We start from the raw sequence: 19,235 nt of genomic DNA on the forward strand, positions 1-19,235 counted from the left end.
TAAACTACATGGGTTTCCAAGTCGTAGTGGGAGGACCACACAACATATCATCGTGTCTCCAAGTTAACTAAGATGTGATGGTTATTATATAAATATTTGCTCATAAAGGAGTTTCCACAGCTATTTCTCACTAAAATGTTTTGACTGACACAAAAAGACCCCATCACGTCAAACGAACTAACATATAGTCTGTCGGCATTTATAAAAGTGTTAAGGCATATCCTGTTTCCATCAGCCTGGTCATTACTTTTGAAATGGTTGGATCAATGTCCACCTTCATGATATGGATGAGGCCTGGTTTGGAATGTCTGAGTAGTTCTATCTGATGTCATAATACACCTCTCTGATAGTGATACATTTGCTCCATTGTTTTCATTTCAGTTGGTTTCCCACTCTGATGATTTATATCTGACAGAGGAGCTTTAAAGGAATAGTATGGTGACATATTGGTGTGGCTTGAAATAAATAGGATTATTAATTATAAACTCCTACAGCAACAATACACTGCATCTTTGATGTCAAGAAGAGAAGGTGCTACTCTATAGGTAAGGCTGTCGAATATGAATGTTCAATACACACAGTAGGTTGATCGGTTGTCTGTTAGCTAGCTGCTACGTCTTTAGCAACACAGCTCGCTAACACAGCTCGCTCTCGCTAACACAGCTCGCTATCAACAAAGTCAAAATGCCCTCCAGGCCTGGTGGTGACAGCAGTACACTACAACCACTATTTACCAGAACATCCTGAGGGAAAATAATTAGGCTGGATTTTAGAGACAGCAGCATACCACCCTGCATCCCACTGCTGGCTTCTCCAGCTAAGCAGGGTTGGTCCTGTTTGATCCCTGGATGGGAGACCAGATTCTGCTGGAAGTGGTGTTAGAGGGCCAGTAGGAGGTACCCTTTCCTCTAGTCTAAAAACAATATCCCGGGCAGTGATTGGTTGACATTGCCCTGTGTAGTTTGCTGTCTTTTGGATTAGATGTTAAACGAGTGTCCTCTCTGTGGTCACTAAAGATCCAATTGCACCTATCATAAGAGTTGGGGTGTTAACCCTAACTCCCACTGTTGCTCAGTTGGTAGAGCATGGCGCTTGCAACGCCAGGGTTGTGGGTTCGATTCCCACGGGGGGCCAGTATTTCAGAAATATTTAATAAAAATGTATGCACTCTACTGTAAGTTGCTCTGGATAAGAGCGTCTGCTAAATGACTAAAATGTAAATGTACCCTGGTGTCCTGGCTACATTCCCAATCTGAGCCTCATACCATCACTGTCACCTAATTATCCCCAGCAATTGGCTCATTCATCCCCCCCTCCTCTGCCCAGTAACTATTCCCCAGGTATTTGCTGTAAATGAGACTGTGTTCTCAGTTGAGTTACCTGCTTAAATAAAAAAATAACCATGTTTCTGTCCAAATTCTATTTATTAGGATATATACTGTGCCTTCGGAAAGTATTCAGACCCCTTGACTTTTCCCACATTTTGTTACATTACAGCTTTATTCAAAAACATTTTTTTTAAATTCCCCTCATCAATCTACAGTTGAAGTCGGAAGTTTACATACACTTAGGTTGGAGTCATTAAAACTCGTTTTTCAACCACTCTACACATTTCTTGTGAACAAACTGTAGTTTTGGCAAGTGGGTTAGGACATCTACTTTGTGCATGACACAAGTAATTTTTCCAACAATTGTTTACAGACAAATGATTTCACTGTATCACTATTCCAGTGAGTCAGAAGTTTACGTACACTAAGTTGACTGTGCCTTTAAACAGCTTGGAAAATTCCAGAAAATGATGTTATGGCTTTAGAAACTTTTAATAGGCTAGTTGACATCATTTGAGTCAATTGGAGGTGTACCTGTGGATGTATTTCAAGGCCTACCTTCAAACTCAGTGCCTCTTTGCTTGATATCATTGGAAAATCAAAAGAAATCAGCCAAGAACTCAGAAAATATTGTAGACCTCCACAAGTCTGGTTCATCCTTGGGAGAAATTTCCAAATGCCTGAAGGTACCATGTTCATCATCACTGGCGAGTCGCGGTTTTGTCTCATCAGGGGTGATGGTCTGATTTGGAGGTGGAGTCTCTGTCATGGTCACAGCATCATTGGACTGAGCTTGTTGTCATTGCAGGCAATCTCAACGCTGTGCGTTACAGGGAAAACATCCTCCTCTCTCATGTGGTACCCTTCCTGCAGGCTCATCCTGACATGACCCTCCAGCATGACAATGCCACCAGCCATACTGCACGTTCTGTGCGTGATTTCCTGCAAGACAGGAATGTCAGTGTTCTGCCATGGCCAGCAAGAGCCCGGATCTCAATCCCATTTAGCATGTCTGGGACCTGTTGGATCGGAGGGTGAGGGTTAGGGCCATTCCCCCAGAAATGTCCGGGAACTTGCAGGTGCCTTGGTGGAAGAGTGTGGTAACATCTCACAGCAAGAACTGGCAAATCTGGTGCAGCCCATGAGGCCAATGAGTGTGGTCAAGTCAAAGTTAAGAAATAGAATGTCACTGCACACTCTCAACTCCATACTCCTGGTGCGGTATGGACTGAAGCTGGCTGGTGATACCTGTTACCAGCATAAACTACCAAGTGAAGTTCTGCAGCAGTTTGGCACCACAGCAGCATACAGCTTTAAGGCCACTCAATCCTCTACTGCTGGTTCCAGCTCCGTGACAATGCAGTTGGACAGTGAAGATGAAGAGGATTTCCTTGCCAATCTATGGTTCATCATATTTACAGTACGTATGCAAGGAGTGGACTTTCTGGAACTGGCGGAGACACACAGCTGATGGTGGCAGTGTGTACTGCAGTGTGTGTGAGAATAGTGGAAATATCTGGAGGAAACCAGCTGGCAGCTGGCCAGCCAAGCAGCACAACAACCCGGAGAGAGCTGGAGACAGATGCCTAGCGCACACATCATTATTTGAGTTAAGTTGCTTGTTCAAGAAGATAGCATATATACCTTGTTATTAGCTTGTACCTATAATTGTTGATCAGTTAGGTAGCATGTTAACTACCAATACACTGCTTAAAACTATAATTGTTCAGAATGTGTAGGTTTACTAGTTGAAAAGAAAATAAATAAAATGTAATTGTTCAATAATGTGTAATTGTTTAATTATTCAATGTGTTGTGTTTAAAAATAAAAATATCTGATCATATAAATTATGTTGTGTTTATATTACTTTTACAAATAAAAATATATGATAATAAACAAACAAATCTAAACTAACAAATGTCAAATCATATTTTCGCCGAAATGGCCAGTCAATTTGAGTAACGTTATTGTGTATTCTACATAATGATGCAGGTTTACGTTATTACGTAATGACGTCATCACGCAATGACATCACACCGTCATTTAGCAACTTTTAGCAACAAATCGACTTGCCCCTATCAACTTCCTCTGAAAATTAGTTGGCAACACTGGACGGGAGGTTTCTTCAACTGCGACAACTGATTTGATAGCCAACATAAAACCGAAACATTGAAGCGTTTTCGACCAATCTTGTGTATATTACTCTTGGTGGTTTAAACATAATTCTGTTTACCTATCTACTACTTCTTTTAAACGTAATTTGCTTGTGAAATTAGCGAATGTGTTAAATTGATACAGCGTTAGGCTAATCACCCGGAGCATGAGCTCACGAAGCTCGACGGAGAAATAAGCTCTGGTGAAAGAAGACGAGGAAGCATTCAGAATGAAAAAGGAGGAAGAGGAGGCTATTACTTTGAAAGAAGAAGAGGATGATATTACAGTGAAAGAGGAAGATGGAAAAGAGGTTGTCAGAGTGGAAAAGGAGGAGGTAGAAGCTTTCAGAATCAAAAAGGAGGAAAATGCCATAACATTGAAAGAAGAAAATGTAGTGAAAGAAGAGGAAGAACATTTTGGAGGGAAAGAGGAAGATGAGGCTATCTCAGTAAAAGAGGAGGAGGAAGACGTTTTGGTAGTGAAAAAGGAGGAGGAGACTGAAGTACCGATTACCACCAGTGAGTACTGTCTTAAAAACGGGCTCAAACTACTGAAGTTCTACACTTGAATATGTTGTTCAGTACTGTAGGAATTGTTTAAGGGGCAATCTGCCATTGGTACTTATATTTAGGGGACTTTTAAATTAGATGTATTGAATTCTCCATGTGGTCAATATTAAAGTGCACTTTATCTAATATAACAATCTTTTAAAATTCAATAGTGGAGAATAATTTCTACTTAAAATATCAAAGGGATGCAAAATACACCCATTTTGTGGAACAACCCTTTAACATTTGCATCACAGTGATGGAAAAAGTACCCAATTGTCATACTTGAGTAAAAGTAAAGATACCTTAATAGAAAATGACTCAAGTAAAAGTGAAAGTCACCCTTTAACATTTGCATCACAAACAATATATTTAAAAAATCATAATGAAAGTTGCCATTTTAGGCCCTTTTTAGACATGTTCATGCCTCTTGTAAGACTCTATGATTGCAATAGATGGATCAGATTTGACACATCAAAGTAAGTGCTGTAGTTTAGTTGGAACAAATAAAATAGATCTGCCCACTGGTATTTGTTCCCATTAGGGCTGTCCCCGACTACTACAAATACGGCTTTGCACACTCTTGGCATTCTCTCAACCAGCTTCACCTGAAATGCTTTTCCAACAGTCTTGAAGAAGTTTCCACATATGCTGAGCACTTGTTGGCTGCTTTTCCTTCACTCTGCGGTCCAACTCATCCCAAACCATCTCAAATGGGTTGAAGTTGGGTGATTGTGGAGATCAGGTCATCTGATGCAGCACTCCATCACTCTCCTTTTTGGTCAAATTGCCCTTACACAGCCTGGAGGTGTGTTTGGTCATTGTAATGTTGAAAAACAAATGATAGTCCCACTAAGCCCAAACCAGATGGGATGGCGTATCGCTGCAGAATGCTGTGGTAGCCATGCTGGTTAATTGTCCCCGGCATAAGGAGCACCTGTTGTCACGAGAATTTTCAATCCCAATGATGATAACTCAACAATCACTATACCTTTGACCAATTCCCAGGGGTTGTAAGGCCCTGGTTAATAGAAGAATTTAGACAAAGTCTCAGTCTGCAATAGATCAATACTTTATTCAGAGAGCGCTCTGAAAATCATACAATGCTCATAGCCTTTTATACCTCACATTTGGTCATACCATACCCCTTATAAATGCCCCTCTCCTCTAAAACTGTCAATGCTATTTACAAGTCTTCTCCAACACATACATTGCTTATCATATTCTGCCACATGTTTCTGCAAGCCCAACGGTTTCTCCCCTCCTGGGTGGGGAGACCTCCTTCCTGTTATCAGTTTCACAGTGGTCACAAGTTGTCTGTTGACAGTTCCTCTTCTCCTTGAATGTCTCAACTATACTTCTGCTTATTGCTAAATGTGTTACTAAATAGTAACACACATTATTGGATTATAGTCTTTATAATTCTAATACATTTCACACAGTTATACAGTTTCAGGATGGAATAATTGAGTCATTACTTTAAACATACAAATTCCTTTATCACCTGTGTAATGACTATGCTGTTTAATCAGCCTTGATATGGCACACCTGTCAGGTGGATGGATTATCTTGGCAAAGGGATGTAAAGAAATTTGTGCACAAATTTGGAGAGAAATAAGCTTTCATGCGTATCGAAAAAGTCACATTCTGTATCGTACAGCTATGAATGTTATATATTTACAACCACCTGCTTGATAGGAATCCAGCGACGTCTGTGTCTTGAGTGTCGTAGAACTATCTAGTGTTTTGTGTTCTGACTTCTAAAACAGAATGAATAATTCATGTTAACATATTACCAGGAAGCTCTACAACATTTGTTTTAAAATCACACCAAGATTGTTTTAAATGATGAAATGTTTGAAAACTGACCCCAGGTTATTGAGGGATCTGATTTGGATTAATTTGCTACAGATATTCATGTGAATATTTTCAAATCTGCATAAAACAATATGCCTTTTCCCACCAGAAATGTTTCTATCAAACAGACTTATTGCAGATAAAAGGCTTTGAGTGATTACGTAGTGCATTCCCATGTACCGAATGAAAAATACAAGTTAAATGGGTTTCCATCTCATTTTCACACATGACTGCAAAACCCTTTGGATAAAAGTGTCTGCTAAATGGCAGATATATCCACTGATTATACCAAACATTTGGAACACCTTCCTAATATGGAGTTGGACCCTCCCCCTTTCCCCTCAGAACAGCCTCAATTCGTCAGGGCATGGACTCTGCAAGGTGTCAAAAAGTGTTCCACAGGGATGCTGGCCCATGTTGACTCCAATGCTTCCCACAATTGTGTCAAGTTGGCTGGATGTCCTTTGGGTGCAGTGGAGGCTCCTCAGCAGAGGAAGGGGAGACCCATCCTGATTTTCAGAAAAATGTAAATATATAGAAAATTATCCTTTTTAGATAAAACTATACTAAATATAATCACGTCACCAAATAACTGATTAAAACATAGTATTTTGCATCCTCCTCTGGGTACATTGACTTCAATACAAAACCTAGGAGGCTCATGATTCTCAAGCCCTTCCATAGATTTACACAGTAATTATGACAACTTCCGGAGGACGTCCTCCAAACTATAAGAGCTCTTGCAGCATGAACTGACATGTTGTCCAACCAATGAAAGGATCAGAGAATGAATCTAGTACTGAAAGCATAAACTACAGCTAGCTAGCACTGCAGTGCATAACATGTGAGTAGTTGACTCAGAGAGAAAGACAATAGTTGAACAGTTTTGAACAAATTAGGAGAAGCAAGAGAGAGTCACTTATTTTCCACTTTGTTTCACTTACTTAGCTAGCAAATGCAGCTAGCAAGTTTAGCCTACTCAAACACCCGGCTCAAACAGAGGGATACTATGCTAAATAAATCGTCCTCCCTCATCTTAAACCGCATTGACTGCCACTGTTTGGGTGGTGGACCACTCTTGGTACACATGGGAAACTGTAGCGTTGCAGTTCTTGACACAAGAACTCCGTTCAAAGACACTTCAATATTTTGTCTTCCCCATTCACCCTCTGAATGGCACACATACACAATCCATGCCTCCACTGTCTCAAGGCTTAAAAATCCATATTTAACATGTCTCCCCCCCCCATGAAAGGCAAGGCAATTTGTGTGAGTAAATGCAACCAACATGGATAAGTAAGCAATTCTATCAATAACAAGATTATCATCACTAGCAATATGCTTGAATCGAACTTAAAAATATTTTCCGAAGCTGAAGCGTGACAAGAAATAACTGCACTGAAAGACCTGAACCGTAGCGTTGTTTCTAGCTGCTTTTATGCGTGCAGAACGAATTCTGTACTTCCTGTTTTCGTACAGTCGTTCTAAGTACCAGAAAGCTCCACTAGGGAGCGATAAACACCATGGAACACAATGAAAATCCATTTTAACCACTGTAATAAAATAATCTGTAACCTAACAGGATGGCAGCACAGAAGTATTTATTCATTATCTACATATTAATATTAAGCTTCTACGTCTGTGTACAGGAAAGTATTATTTGTAAGACGTAAGAGAAAATATATCAGCTTATTGTTAAATTATTATGACGTTCTTTCCAATACAAAAAGTGTAGTAACTATTGTTTCCAATCTGCGTTACCCACTCCAGCCAGCAGATGGCGGATGTGCGTCTTTCAGGTGACGCCTCTTGCGTGACGTATAATTTACTGGACGGGACGATTCTTCAGGAACAACAACACCGCTACTCTTTCAACCACCTCGGTAGCTTGCTAACCAACATAAAACTGAAAGATTGGCGCTTTAGACCATGTTAATGTACATGAGCTAATCTCAGTGTTGTAAACACAGTTCTGTTGACGTATCTAGTGGTTAACTTTAACCTAATTTGCTTGTTCAATTTGCAAACTTGTTAAAGATTGATGCTGAGCCTAGAACTAGGCTAGTCGCTAATGTTAATTAGCTAGCTAACATCACTGACCATGAGCTCACTAAACTACTCCTCCCCTGCTAAAGAAGATGAGGTTTGCTGTTTGGAGAAAGAAGCTCTGGCGCTGAACATGGAAGAAGAAGAGGAGGATATTACAGTGAAAGAACCTTTCAGAATGAAAATTGAGGAAGAGGAGGTTGTTATAGGAAAAGAACCCTTTAGAGAGGAAGAGGATGTTATCTCAATAAAGGTGAAGAAGGAAGACGTTTTGGGAGTGAAAGAGGAGGAAACAGAAGAAGCTTTCAGTATGAAAAGGGAGGAAGAGGAGGCTATCACGTTGAACGAGGATGATATTACAGTGAAAGAGGAAGATGGGAAAGAGGTTATCAGCGTGGAAGAGGAAGTAGAAGCTTTCAGAATCAAAAAGGAGGAAGATGCCATAACATTGAAAGAAGAAGAGAATGTAGTGACAGAAGAGGAAGAACCTTTTGGCGTAAAAGAGGAAGAGGAGGCTATCTCAATTAAAGAGGAGGAAGACGTTTTAGGAGTGAAAGAGGAGGAGGAGACTGAAGATCCGATTAAGACCAGTGAGTACTGTCTTAAAAACAGGGACACAAACTATGCAGTTGTTGAACTAATGTGTGGTTTTAAAGGAGCATTCTACTGAAGTTCTACACTTGAATATGTTGTTCAGTAATGTAGGAATTGTTAAAGGGTCAATCTGCCATTGGTACATATGTTTTTGGGACTTTTAAATTAGATTTATTTGAATTCTTCAAAGGCACCCATTTTGTCGAACAACCCTTTAACATTTGCATTTTAGGCCCTTTTTAGAGATATTCATGCCTCTTGTAAGACCCTATGATTTTAATAGACGGTCATAAGTTTACCACGTGTTTGATGTTCTCATTCACACAGGAGAGAGACATGACTATTGTGGATCCTCTGGGAAGCCTCAACAACATCCTGATGCTGACGAGGCAGAGAAGAGTCTCTCCAGATCAGAACACCAGATGGTACAGCTTGGTCTGGTCTAGTATACAGCTTGCTTTATCGGGGTCTGGGCTGGGTTTCTGTAAAGCACTTTGTCAACAGTGACATCAGCATCCATAATGATATGTGTCACCTCTTTATGGTTACCAGGACAATGCTAGCCCACCCCCTTCCGCCTTCCCGGAGTCCCTGTGTCGTGCCTCTCCCGGTAGCGCCTTACTGCTGGGTATGAAGAGGTTGTCTGTGCTGCTGGTGGACTGCAGGAAAACAACGGGGCTGCGTGGAACTGTGAGAGGAGGAGAAGAGAAGAAAGGATCAGATTTGACTCATCAAAGTAAGTGCTGTAGTTTAGTTTGAACAAATAAAATAGATCTGCCCACTGGTATCTGTTACCAGGACAACCAGCAGAGTTCTGTCAGTTGACATGAAGATAGACTGGTGGATATGGATGTTATGATTATCATAACACTGAAAAAGGATTATGCCAATGAAAAGAGAAACCAATAGGCCATATTAAAACTTGATGAAAGTTAGCTTTGTATCACCTTCAATGACATTTTGGGCAAAAAGTCAAACTCTGCTCCATCATTCATTGAATCAGATGGCTCATTCATCACAAAACCCACAGATATTGCCAACTACTTGAATGATTTTGTTAATTGGCAAGATAAAAAAAACTTAGACTTGACATGCCAGCAACAAACGCTGATAGTACACATCCAAGTATATCTAACCAAATTATGAAAGACAAGCATTGTAATTTTGAATCTGTAAAGTTAGTGTGGAAGATGTGGAACACTTATTGTTGTCTATCAACAATGACAAGTCACCGGGGTCTTACAACAAGGATGGAAAAGGATTGAGGATAATAGCAGACGATATTGCCACTCCTATTTGCCCTAACTTCAATTTAAGCCTACTAGAAAGTGTGTGCCCTCAGGCCTGGAGGGAGGCAAAAGTCATTCTGCTACCTAAGAATAGTAAAGCCCCCTTTACTGGCTGAAGTTGCTGATTAATCAGCCTGTTACCAACCCTTACATTTTTTTGTCAAAATTGTTTGACGAGATACAATGCGATCATAGTCTGCTGCTGGAAAAACTTGTGTTATGGCTTTACACCCCCTGCTATATTGTGGATAAAGAGTTACCTGTCTAACAGAACACAGAGGGTGTTCTAGAATGGGAGCCAGCGCAACAGAATCAGGAATTCCCCAGGGCAGCTGTCTAGGCACCTTTAGTTTTTTCAATCTTTACTACTTTACTAATGTCCATGTATGCGGATAACTCACCACAGCAACTGAAATGACAGCAACACTTGACAAAGAGCTGAAGTTAGTTTCAGAATGGGTGGCAAGGAATAAGTTGGTCCTAAATATTTCAGGTAACCTTAAGTTACATTGGCCTACTGTGCTAATTCTGTAGCTGTATTGTTAGAGGAGGGTAAAGATAGGGATTTTATTGGGGCGCCAGGCAGGTATTAACCTGCTGAAAGGAAAAGAGTAGAGTAGCGCTACCAGGCACACATCAGCAGAAGATACTGAATAGAGTGTAGCCTGTTGGCCAGATAGTGTGGTGGTTCATTTTTTTACTATAAAATGAGGAGAGACAAACTTATCACACCAGTCAGAGTTATACTTAAACTAAATCTTTAATAATAAGAGCTTTGCAATAGCAATGACTTGTCAACGATTCACCATTTTCTAATGATCCATTGAGAGTGACAAAACAAAAGTACAAAGGTATTTTATAACCAAGATACACCCCTTTCAACCTACATGACGAACAGTAGATACATACAAATCTTAACCTTGTGACCATTCTATGAAAGATATCTATAATACATAGCAGACAGCATCTGCTGTGTCAACAGTTTTCATTACATAGACCAGTGTCTGGCCCTCCTACTCCAAACTGGAACCATCTCTCCCTGGTACGGTATAGAACAGAAACATTAACTCATGTTCCCTGGAATGCTCTTTAGGTTTTCACCCAAAGACATCGTATATCTCCTCTGTCAGTGTTATCTCATAGAGGCCCATCCTCAGTAGAACACACACACAATAGTTAACAGAATACTCTATTCTGTCGAATTAAACAACCATTATAATGCAAAAGCATTATAACATAATCTTGCAATTTCCCTGGCAATAGCCAGTGGAGAGAGAACATAAGACCCACCAAATAAAAACCATGTCGCAGCCCAGGGGTAACCCAACCAATAATACCTCATACAATAATAATGGCAGAGCAATTTAGCGGCAACTTCATAGAAACAATTGGCAAGAAAGTACCCAGTCATCAACATTAGAGGATTTGCAACAATCTGTATTACCTCCCAGTGGAGGAGTGCAGGGTATGTGTGGGTGTGTGGGTGGTTGTGTTCATAGACAACAGAGGCCTTAAAATGTCCCAAAATCTTCTCGGCCAAATGTAAACAGTCCCACACAAAATCCATACAATTCAAACGACAATAAACATGAACTCTAACGCAAACTCCCTTTAACTAAAATGTCCCACCAACTACAACTGGCAGAGGAATAATAGTCCAACAAACATTGAAAGGATAAAAAGAAAGTCTGCAGCAGTGAAAAGCATTAGAGGGAAAATGAGAGAGGAGGGTCTGAGCTGTTGACTTCAGTCTGTCCGTCTGAAACACCTGATGGTGTGTTTTTCAAAGCTTCACAACAATGTTGCTACTCCACCACTCACACAATGACAGGAGCGGCCCCAAAAAGACTACAACCACGACCTAGAGGGGTAACACCGGCGATCGACTTAAACACTTCACAACTAAGCACGCTGAAAATAAACAAGAGTTCTGCAGAGTTGCACACACTGTCAAACCGCGCCAACCGAGAGCTCTCCACAGAGAGAAGCACTATCTTTATTTCCTCCTTCCTGACTGCTGATGCGCTCTTAAAGTGGCAGAGCACAGTGAAGGCTCCATGCAGGATTTCACCACAATTTCTCTATATAAAATGGCCCATAATTTTAACACTAGCAGAGATCCTTGAACTAATATACCCTTACAGTATATTATGTTCAACTATATATATATATATATATATATATATATATATATAAACATTTAAATATAAACATTTAAATATATATATTTATTTCAATATTCATGTTTATATTTTTCAATATTCATGTAAGAAATGTTTGAATGAAATCTGAATACTACTCATATTACAGAGCAAGTGGTAAAGATTCATATGGCACCCATTGTTGGAGGACTGTATTATCTAATGATGAAACATTATGGAGTCTTAAAGGATGACTGTAGCATCAAATGAAACATTATGGAGTCTTTTAAGGATGACTGGGATGAAAAGGGAAAGGAAAGGGGATACCTAGTCAGTCACAACTGAATCCATCCACCCTAAATGTGTCTTCCACATTGAACCAAACCCCTCTGAATCAGAGAGGTGCGGGGGGCTGCCTTTAATCGATGACCACGTCATCGGTGCCTGGGGAGCAGTTGTTGTTGGGGGTTAACTGCCTTGCTCAAGGGCAAAATGGCAGATTTGAACCAGCAACCTTTTGGTTACTGGCCCAACACTCTTAAAAGCTAGTCTACAAATGTTACTTCAATTAATTATTTGTCAATGATGCTTTAAAGGAGAAGTTTACACAAAATCCAGAAACTACTAAGTGATTCCATACTATGAAACTAGTAAAGTGGAGTTTGCCCTCTCCCCCTTTCTCTCCCTGTAGTGTTGTACTGAAACAGCTGCAAGAACGTGACTCATGACGTTGCTGGATGCGGACCTCGCTCCGCTACTTTGCCAGTTAATTTGTTATTTTATTAAAGTTATGGCCTTTGTCTTTCAGCTGGAATTTCTTTATTTATGTCTGAGAAAAAAACACTTTTCAACCCGTAAAACATATACAAATTAACAGCAAAAAAATGTATTTATCTTTTTCAGGACCGTGTCTTTCAAAGATAATTCATAAAAATCAAAATATCTTCACAGATCTTCATTGTAAAGGGTTTAAACACTGTTTCCCATGTTTGTTCAATGAGCCCTAAACAATTAACGTAAAACATATACAAATATGATGATGTCATAATGAATTCATGACACGTGAATGAACAAGCCGTTTCATACTTCATAACATGGCAATATACATTATTATATACACTATACATTATTATATACACTATATACAGTGCCTTCTGAAAGTATTCAGAACCCTTGACTTTTTCTGTTTTTTTACGTTAGTCTGATTCTAAAATTATTATTATTTTTTTTTTTAATATTCCTCATCAATGTACACACAATACCCAAAAACAGGATTACATTTTTTTTTGCAAATGTGATAAAAAAACATAAATACCTTATTTACATAAGTATTCAGACCCTTTGATATGAGACTCGAAATTGAGCTGAGGTTCATCATGTTTCCATTGATTATCCTGTGTAGCGACGCTCCCCATCCAACCTGACAGAGCTTGAGGGGATCTGCAGAGAATAATGGGAGAAACTCCACAAATACAGGTGTGTCAAGCTTGTAGCATCATACCCAAGGAGACTCTAGGCTGTAATTGCTGCTAAAGGGGCTTCAGCAAAGTACTGAGTAAAGGTTCTGAATACTTATGTAAATGTGATATTTAAGTTTGTTATTTTTAATAAATTAGGAAAAATTTCGAAAAACGTTTTTGCTTTGTCATCATGGGATATTGTGTGTCAATTGAAGAGGGGGGAAAAAACTATTGAATACATTTTGGAATAAGGCTGTAACCCAGCAAAATGTGGAAAAAGTCAAGGAGTCTGAATACTTTACGAAGGCACTGTAAAATACTGAACAAAATATAAATGCAACAATTTCAACGATTTACAGTTCAAATAAGAAAATCAGTCAATGTAAATAAATGAACGAGGCCCTAATCTATGGACTTCACATGACTGGCTAGGGGCGCAGCCATTGGTGGCCCTGGGAGGGCATAACCCAGAACAGCTAATCAGAATTATTTTTTCCCCACAAAAGGGCTTTATTGCAGAGAGAAATACTCCTCAGTTTCATCATCTGTTCTTGTGGCTGGTCTCAGACGATGTGGAGGTCCTGGGCTGGCGTTGTTAACCGTGGTCTGCGGTTGTGAGGCCAGTTGGATGTACTGCCAAATTCTCTAAAATTATGTTGGATGCAGCTTCTGGTAGAGAAATGAACATTCAATTATCTGATAACTGCTCCAGTTGCATGCCAATTGCACACTCCCTCAAAACTTGAGAGATCTGTGGCATTGTGTTGTGTGACAAAACTGCACATTTTAGAGTGGCCTTTTATTGTCCCCAGCACAAGGTGCACCTGTGTAATGATCACGCTGTTTAATCAGCTTCTTGATATGCCACACCTGTCAAGTGGATGGATTGTCTTGGCAAAGGAATAAATGTTCACTAACAGGGATGTAAACAAATGTGTGCACAGAATTTGAGAGAAATAAGCTTTTGTGCGTATGGAAGAATTCTGGGATCTTTTATTTCAGCTCATGAAACATGGGACCAACACTTTACATGTTGCGTTTATATTTTTAGGAACATCTACCCAAAATATGTCATATAATTTTTTACTTTACACAAAATATCATGACATTAATGATAGTCAAAATGTAAAATATGTGTGAACGTCTAAATAAATGAAACATCCGTTGGGTCGACCCTTTCAACAACGGGGAGATGTTACTGATGAGCTTTGTGTCTGTCTCCAAGTTTTGGACTTCCACACAAAATTACTTATTTTAGGTTTAAGGAAGTGTGTAGGTCGCATTCTGTATCATACAGCTATGAAGGTTATATATTTACAACCACCTGCTGAAAGGAATACATTACTTATTTTATTAATTCAGTTTTATAAGTATCCTAGAACTAGACAGTTCTATGACACAGATATCACAAACATATTATCAGTAATTAATCAAATGTATTTATATATCCCTTCTTACATCAGCTGATATCTCAAAGTGCTGTACAGAAACCCAGCCTAAAACCCCAAACAGCAAGCAATGCGGGTGTAGATGCACGGTGGCTAGGAAAAACTCCCTAGAAAGACCAAAACCTAGGAAGAAACCTAGAGAGGAACCAGGCTATGAGGGGTGGCCAGTCCTCTTCTGGTAGTGCCGGGTGGAGATTATAACAGAACATGGCCAAGATGTTCAAATGTTCATAAATGACCAGCATGGTCAAATAATAATAATCACAGTAGTTGTCGAGGGTGCAACAGGTCAGCACCTCAGGAGTAAATGTCTGTTGGCTTTTCATAGCCAATCTTTGAGAGTGTCTCTACCACTCCTGCTGTCTCTAGAGAGTTGAAAACATCAGGTCTAGGACAGGTAACCGAAAGGTTGCAAGTTCGAATCCCCGAGCTGACAAGGTACAAATCTGTCGTTCTGCCCCTGAACAAAGCAGTTAACTTACTGTTCCGAAGGTGTCATTGAAAATAAGAATTTGTTCTTAACTGACTTAACTAGTTAAATAAAGGTTAAAAATAAAAATGTAAAAAAAAGGTAGCACGTCCGGTGAACAGGTCAGGGTTCCATAGCCGCAGGCAGCACGGCCAGGTGGACTGGGGACAGCAAGGAGTCATCATGCCAGGTAGTCCTGAGGCATGGTCCTAGGGCTCAGGTCCTGTGAGTGAGTGAGTGAGTGAGTGAGTGAGTGAGCGAGACTACTTAAATTCACACAGGACACCGGATAAGACAGGAGAAATACTCCAGATGTGACAGACTGACCCTAGCCCCCCGACACAAACTACTGCAGCATAAATACTGGAGGCTGAGACAGGAGGGGTCAGGAGACACTACAATATCATTTGTTTCAAATTATGAAATGTTTGAAAACTGGCCTCAGGCTATTGAGGGATCTGATTTGGATTAAACTTCATATGGAGATTTCACGCTTGTCTCTCTTAAAATTAAGCAATGTCTTTGGCAGGAGGAAAACCAAACTTGGAGGAACCAAAGACGTCCAAACCAGCTAGACGACACCTCTGCTCCCAGATTGGAAAGAGTTTTACCAAGTTAGGAAGCCTGAAAAGACATGAGAGGACACGCACAGAACCGAAGCCACAAAATTGCGCCCGGTGTGGAAAGAGTTTTAGCCACTTAGGAAATCTGAAAGCTCATGAGCGAACACACACACGGGACAGGCCTTTCCATTGCTCCCAGTGTGGAAAGCGTTTTAAGCGGTTAGACACCCTCAAAACTCATGAGCAAATACACACAGGGGAGAAGCCATACCATTGCGCCCAGTGTGGAAAGCGTTTTATCCGGTCAGGAAGCCTGAAGGAACACATGAGACTGCACACAGGGGAGAAGCCTTACTACTGCTCACATTGTGGAAAGAGTTTTAACCATTTAGTTAGCATGAAAAGACATGAGAGGATACACACAGGAGCGAAGCCACACCCTTGCTCTCAGTGTGGGAAGAGTTTTAAGCGCTTGGACACCCTCAAAGCTCATGAGCGAATGCACACGTGAGACACCATACCATTGCGCCCAGTGAGGAAATAGTTTTAGCCTATTAGAAAACCTGAGAGTTCATGAGCGAATACACACAGGGGAGAAGCCTTACCACTGCTCCCAGTGTTCAAAGTGTTTTACCCATTTAGGAAGCCTGAAAGAACACATGAGACTGCACACAGGGGAGAAGCCTTACAAATGTTCAGACTGTGGGAAGACATATTACTCATCACAGTAACTTAAATGTCACGTGAGAATCCACACAGGAGAGAATACTTACTTATCCTAGTGTGTGAACTCATATTTCACATCACATTGACTTAAAATTCATCAGAGAACGTACAGTTCTATCAATGTCTTATTGTTGACTGAGAATGTGTTTACTTGTTTATACCATATGAAATTGCATTGTACAAAGTATACTCAAAAATATATTTTCAGGTTTTTATTAGAAAACATGAATTGAATATTGATAAGGGAATTTCTATGTTTAAAGTAATGATTAAAGAATTCCACCCTGAAACGTAATTATTAGATTATGTATAATGAATAATTAGACAAACGTAATTATTAGATTATTTAACATGTATAATGAATAATTAGACAAACGTAACTATTATTAATTATTATATTATGTAACATGAATAATTAAAGTGATAAACTTATAAGGTTTGGTCGAGACCAGTAAGGGAGAGAAGTGTGTGTCTCTAAGAAAATACAGAGGACAATTAAACTATTCATGACCTGACCTGGTTGGAACTCTAAGAAACTTATGACAGGAAAGGGAGTCCTGTCAAGGTCCCTCTAATCTCGGGAGGATAGAACTGCCAGCCTGGTAGTGATGAATGAGGACTGTGGGGAAAAATACATCCTACCTACTGTTTGTATGTCTGTATGTGCGTGAAAGTAGTTGGGGGTGAGAGTTATAAAAAGACATGTCTTTGCATTTTTTGACTTTAGAACGTTCTCTGAATAAACTGTACGGACCTTTTGCATAAGCTGAGTCTTTACCTAATTATTATTAAACCCAGGGTCTTGCAAACCTCGGGATTGGTTAAAGCTTAAATAATTGTTTAGTTATCATCATTGGGATTGAAAATTCTCGTGAAAAATATGGAGTATGTCAGTTTGAATATGAGTAGATCAGATTCCATGTGTTTAAATGGTCCTTTTTTAAACTCTGTGTGTGTTTATATGCATGTGTCATTCCTCCAGCACTACAGATAATCAAGTGATATTTGAATGTGATGCATTTGCTCCATTGTTTACATTTGCATTGTTGGCCCACTGATGATTTAATGACATGAAAATATTCAGACTGTAATGGAAAATGTTAATTGTATGTGTGTCCACATAACTGATTATGTGACTAACCTTGTGAAACTGTCCTATTATAATATCCTGTTCTTGGGAGTATCATCCTGTGTTGCAAACCAGCTGCACCTGTGTCCTTGTATGAATAAAGTCCCGCCCAGGAACAGGAAACTATAAAGATACTTGCTCATCACCCAATTCTTTGGAATTCAGACTGTCTACACTGCGCTGTGTAACTCTGTTATTCTCTCTGAGCTCAGAAATAAAGAGTCTTGGTTTGACTTGGACTCCACCCAACTTGCAACCTAAATCCAATGAAAGGTGACATTTTGTGTTGATTTCATGTTGAATTCACTTTAGTTAACGACTCAAAGAAATGTAAATAGAAACTAGATGTTGAACTGACGTCTGTGCCCAGTGGGCTGGTTTGAATAAGCAGCAGGTGTTGGATCAATATCCACCTTAGTTGGTTACGGGATCATAAAATGGCAGTCATCTCATTCAGCGCCGTTCTTCACATGATCTATTACATCATAAAAGTCTAATAAAACATATACAAATATGTCATAGTGAATTAATGACGTGAATGAACAGGCCTTTTCATACTTTATAATATGGCTATATATATATATATATATATATATATCCTGACCAAAAATATAAACGCAACAATTTCAATGATTCACAGTACATGTAAGGTAATCAGTCAATGTCAAATTCATTAGGCCCTAATCTATGTACTTCACATGACTGGGCAGGAGCACAGCCATTGGTGAGCCAGGAACAGCCAATCAGAATGAGTTTTTCCCCACAAAAGGGCTTTATTACAGAGAGACATTCTACTCGGTTTCATCAGCTGTCCGGGTGTCTGGTCTCAGTCTTCCGCAGGTGAAGAAGCCAGATGTGGAGGTCCTGGGTGGGTGTGGTTACGCGTGGTCTGCATTTGTGAGGTCGGTTGGACGCACTGCCAAATTCTCTAAAGCGACATTGTGTAGAGGAATTTACAGTACCAGTCAAAAGTTTGGATACACCTACTCATTCGAGGGTTTTTCTTGATTTTTAGTATGTTCTACATTGTAGAATAATAGTGAAGACATAAACCATGAAATAACACATATGGAATCATGTAGTAACCAAAAAAAGTGTTAAACAAATCAAAATATTTTAGATTCTTCAAAGTAGCCACCCTTTGCCCTGATGACAGCTTTGCACACTCTTGGCATTCTCTCAACCAGCTTCATGAGGAAGTCACCTGGAATGCATTTCAATTAACAGGTGTGCCTTCTTAAAGTTAATTTGTGTAATTTCTTTCCTTCTTAATGCGTTTCAGCCAATAAGTTGTGTTGTGACAAGGTGGGGGGGTATACAGAAGATAAACCCTATTTGGTAAAAGACCAAGTCCATATTATGGCAAGAACAGCTTATATAAGCAAAGAGTAACAATTGTCCATCATTACTTTAAGACACGAAGGTCAGTCAAACGCAGTGTCTTTGTGAGACGCGAGTAGGTGAACGGATGATCTCCGCATGT

At 39.7% G+C, this 19,235-nt stretch overlaps 1 protein-coding gene across 2 annotated transcripts; it reads left to right on the forward strand.

Moving 5' to 3' along the window:
- The first annotated feature begins 3,401 nt into the window (after nucleotides 1-3,401).
- On the forward strand, nucleotides 3,402-18,014 carry LOC106608473 (zinc finger and SCAN domain-containing protein 21). Of its 2 annotated transcripts, none has more exons than XM_045713101.1 (5): nucleotides 3,402-4,000; nucleotides 8,023-8,523; nucleotides 8,855-8,952; nucleotides 9,080-9,263; nucleotides 12,649-12,764. In XM_045713101.1, exons 1-5 carry the CDS (start codon nucleotides 3,712-3,714, stop codon nucleotides 12,657-12,659), a joined length of 1,083 nt encoding a protein of 360 aa, XP_045569057.1. In that variant the 5' UTR covers nucleotides 3,402-3,711; the 3' UTR covers nucleotides 12,660-12,764. The 2 variants fall into 2 exon arrangements, with proteins under 2 accessions (XP_045569057.1, XP_045569052.1); XM_045713096.1 differs by lacking the exon at nucleotides 12,649-12,764 and adding an exon at nucleotides 15,864-18,014 and having other exon boundaries at nucleotides 3,403-4,000.
- Nucleotides 18,015-19,235: the final 1,221 nt, after the last annotated feature.

The sequence above is a fragment of the Salmo salar genome, chromosome ssa02 (assembly GCF_905237065.1).
Source record: "Salmo salar chromosome ssa02, Ssal_v3.1, whole genome shotgun sequence".
Taxonomy (NCBI): Eukaryota; Metazoa; Chordata; class Actinopteri; order Salmoniformes; family Salmonidae; genus Salmo; species Salmo salar.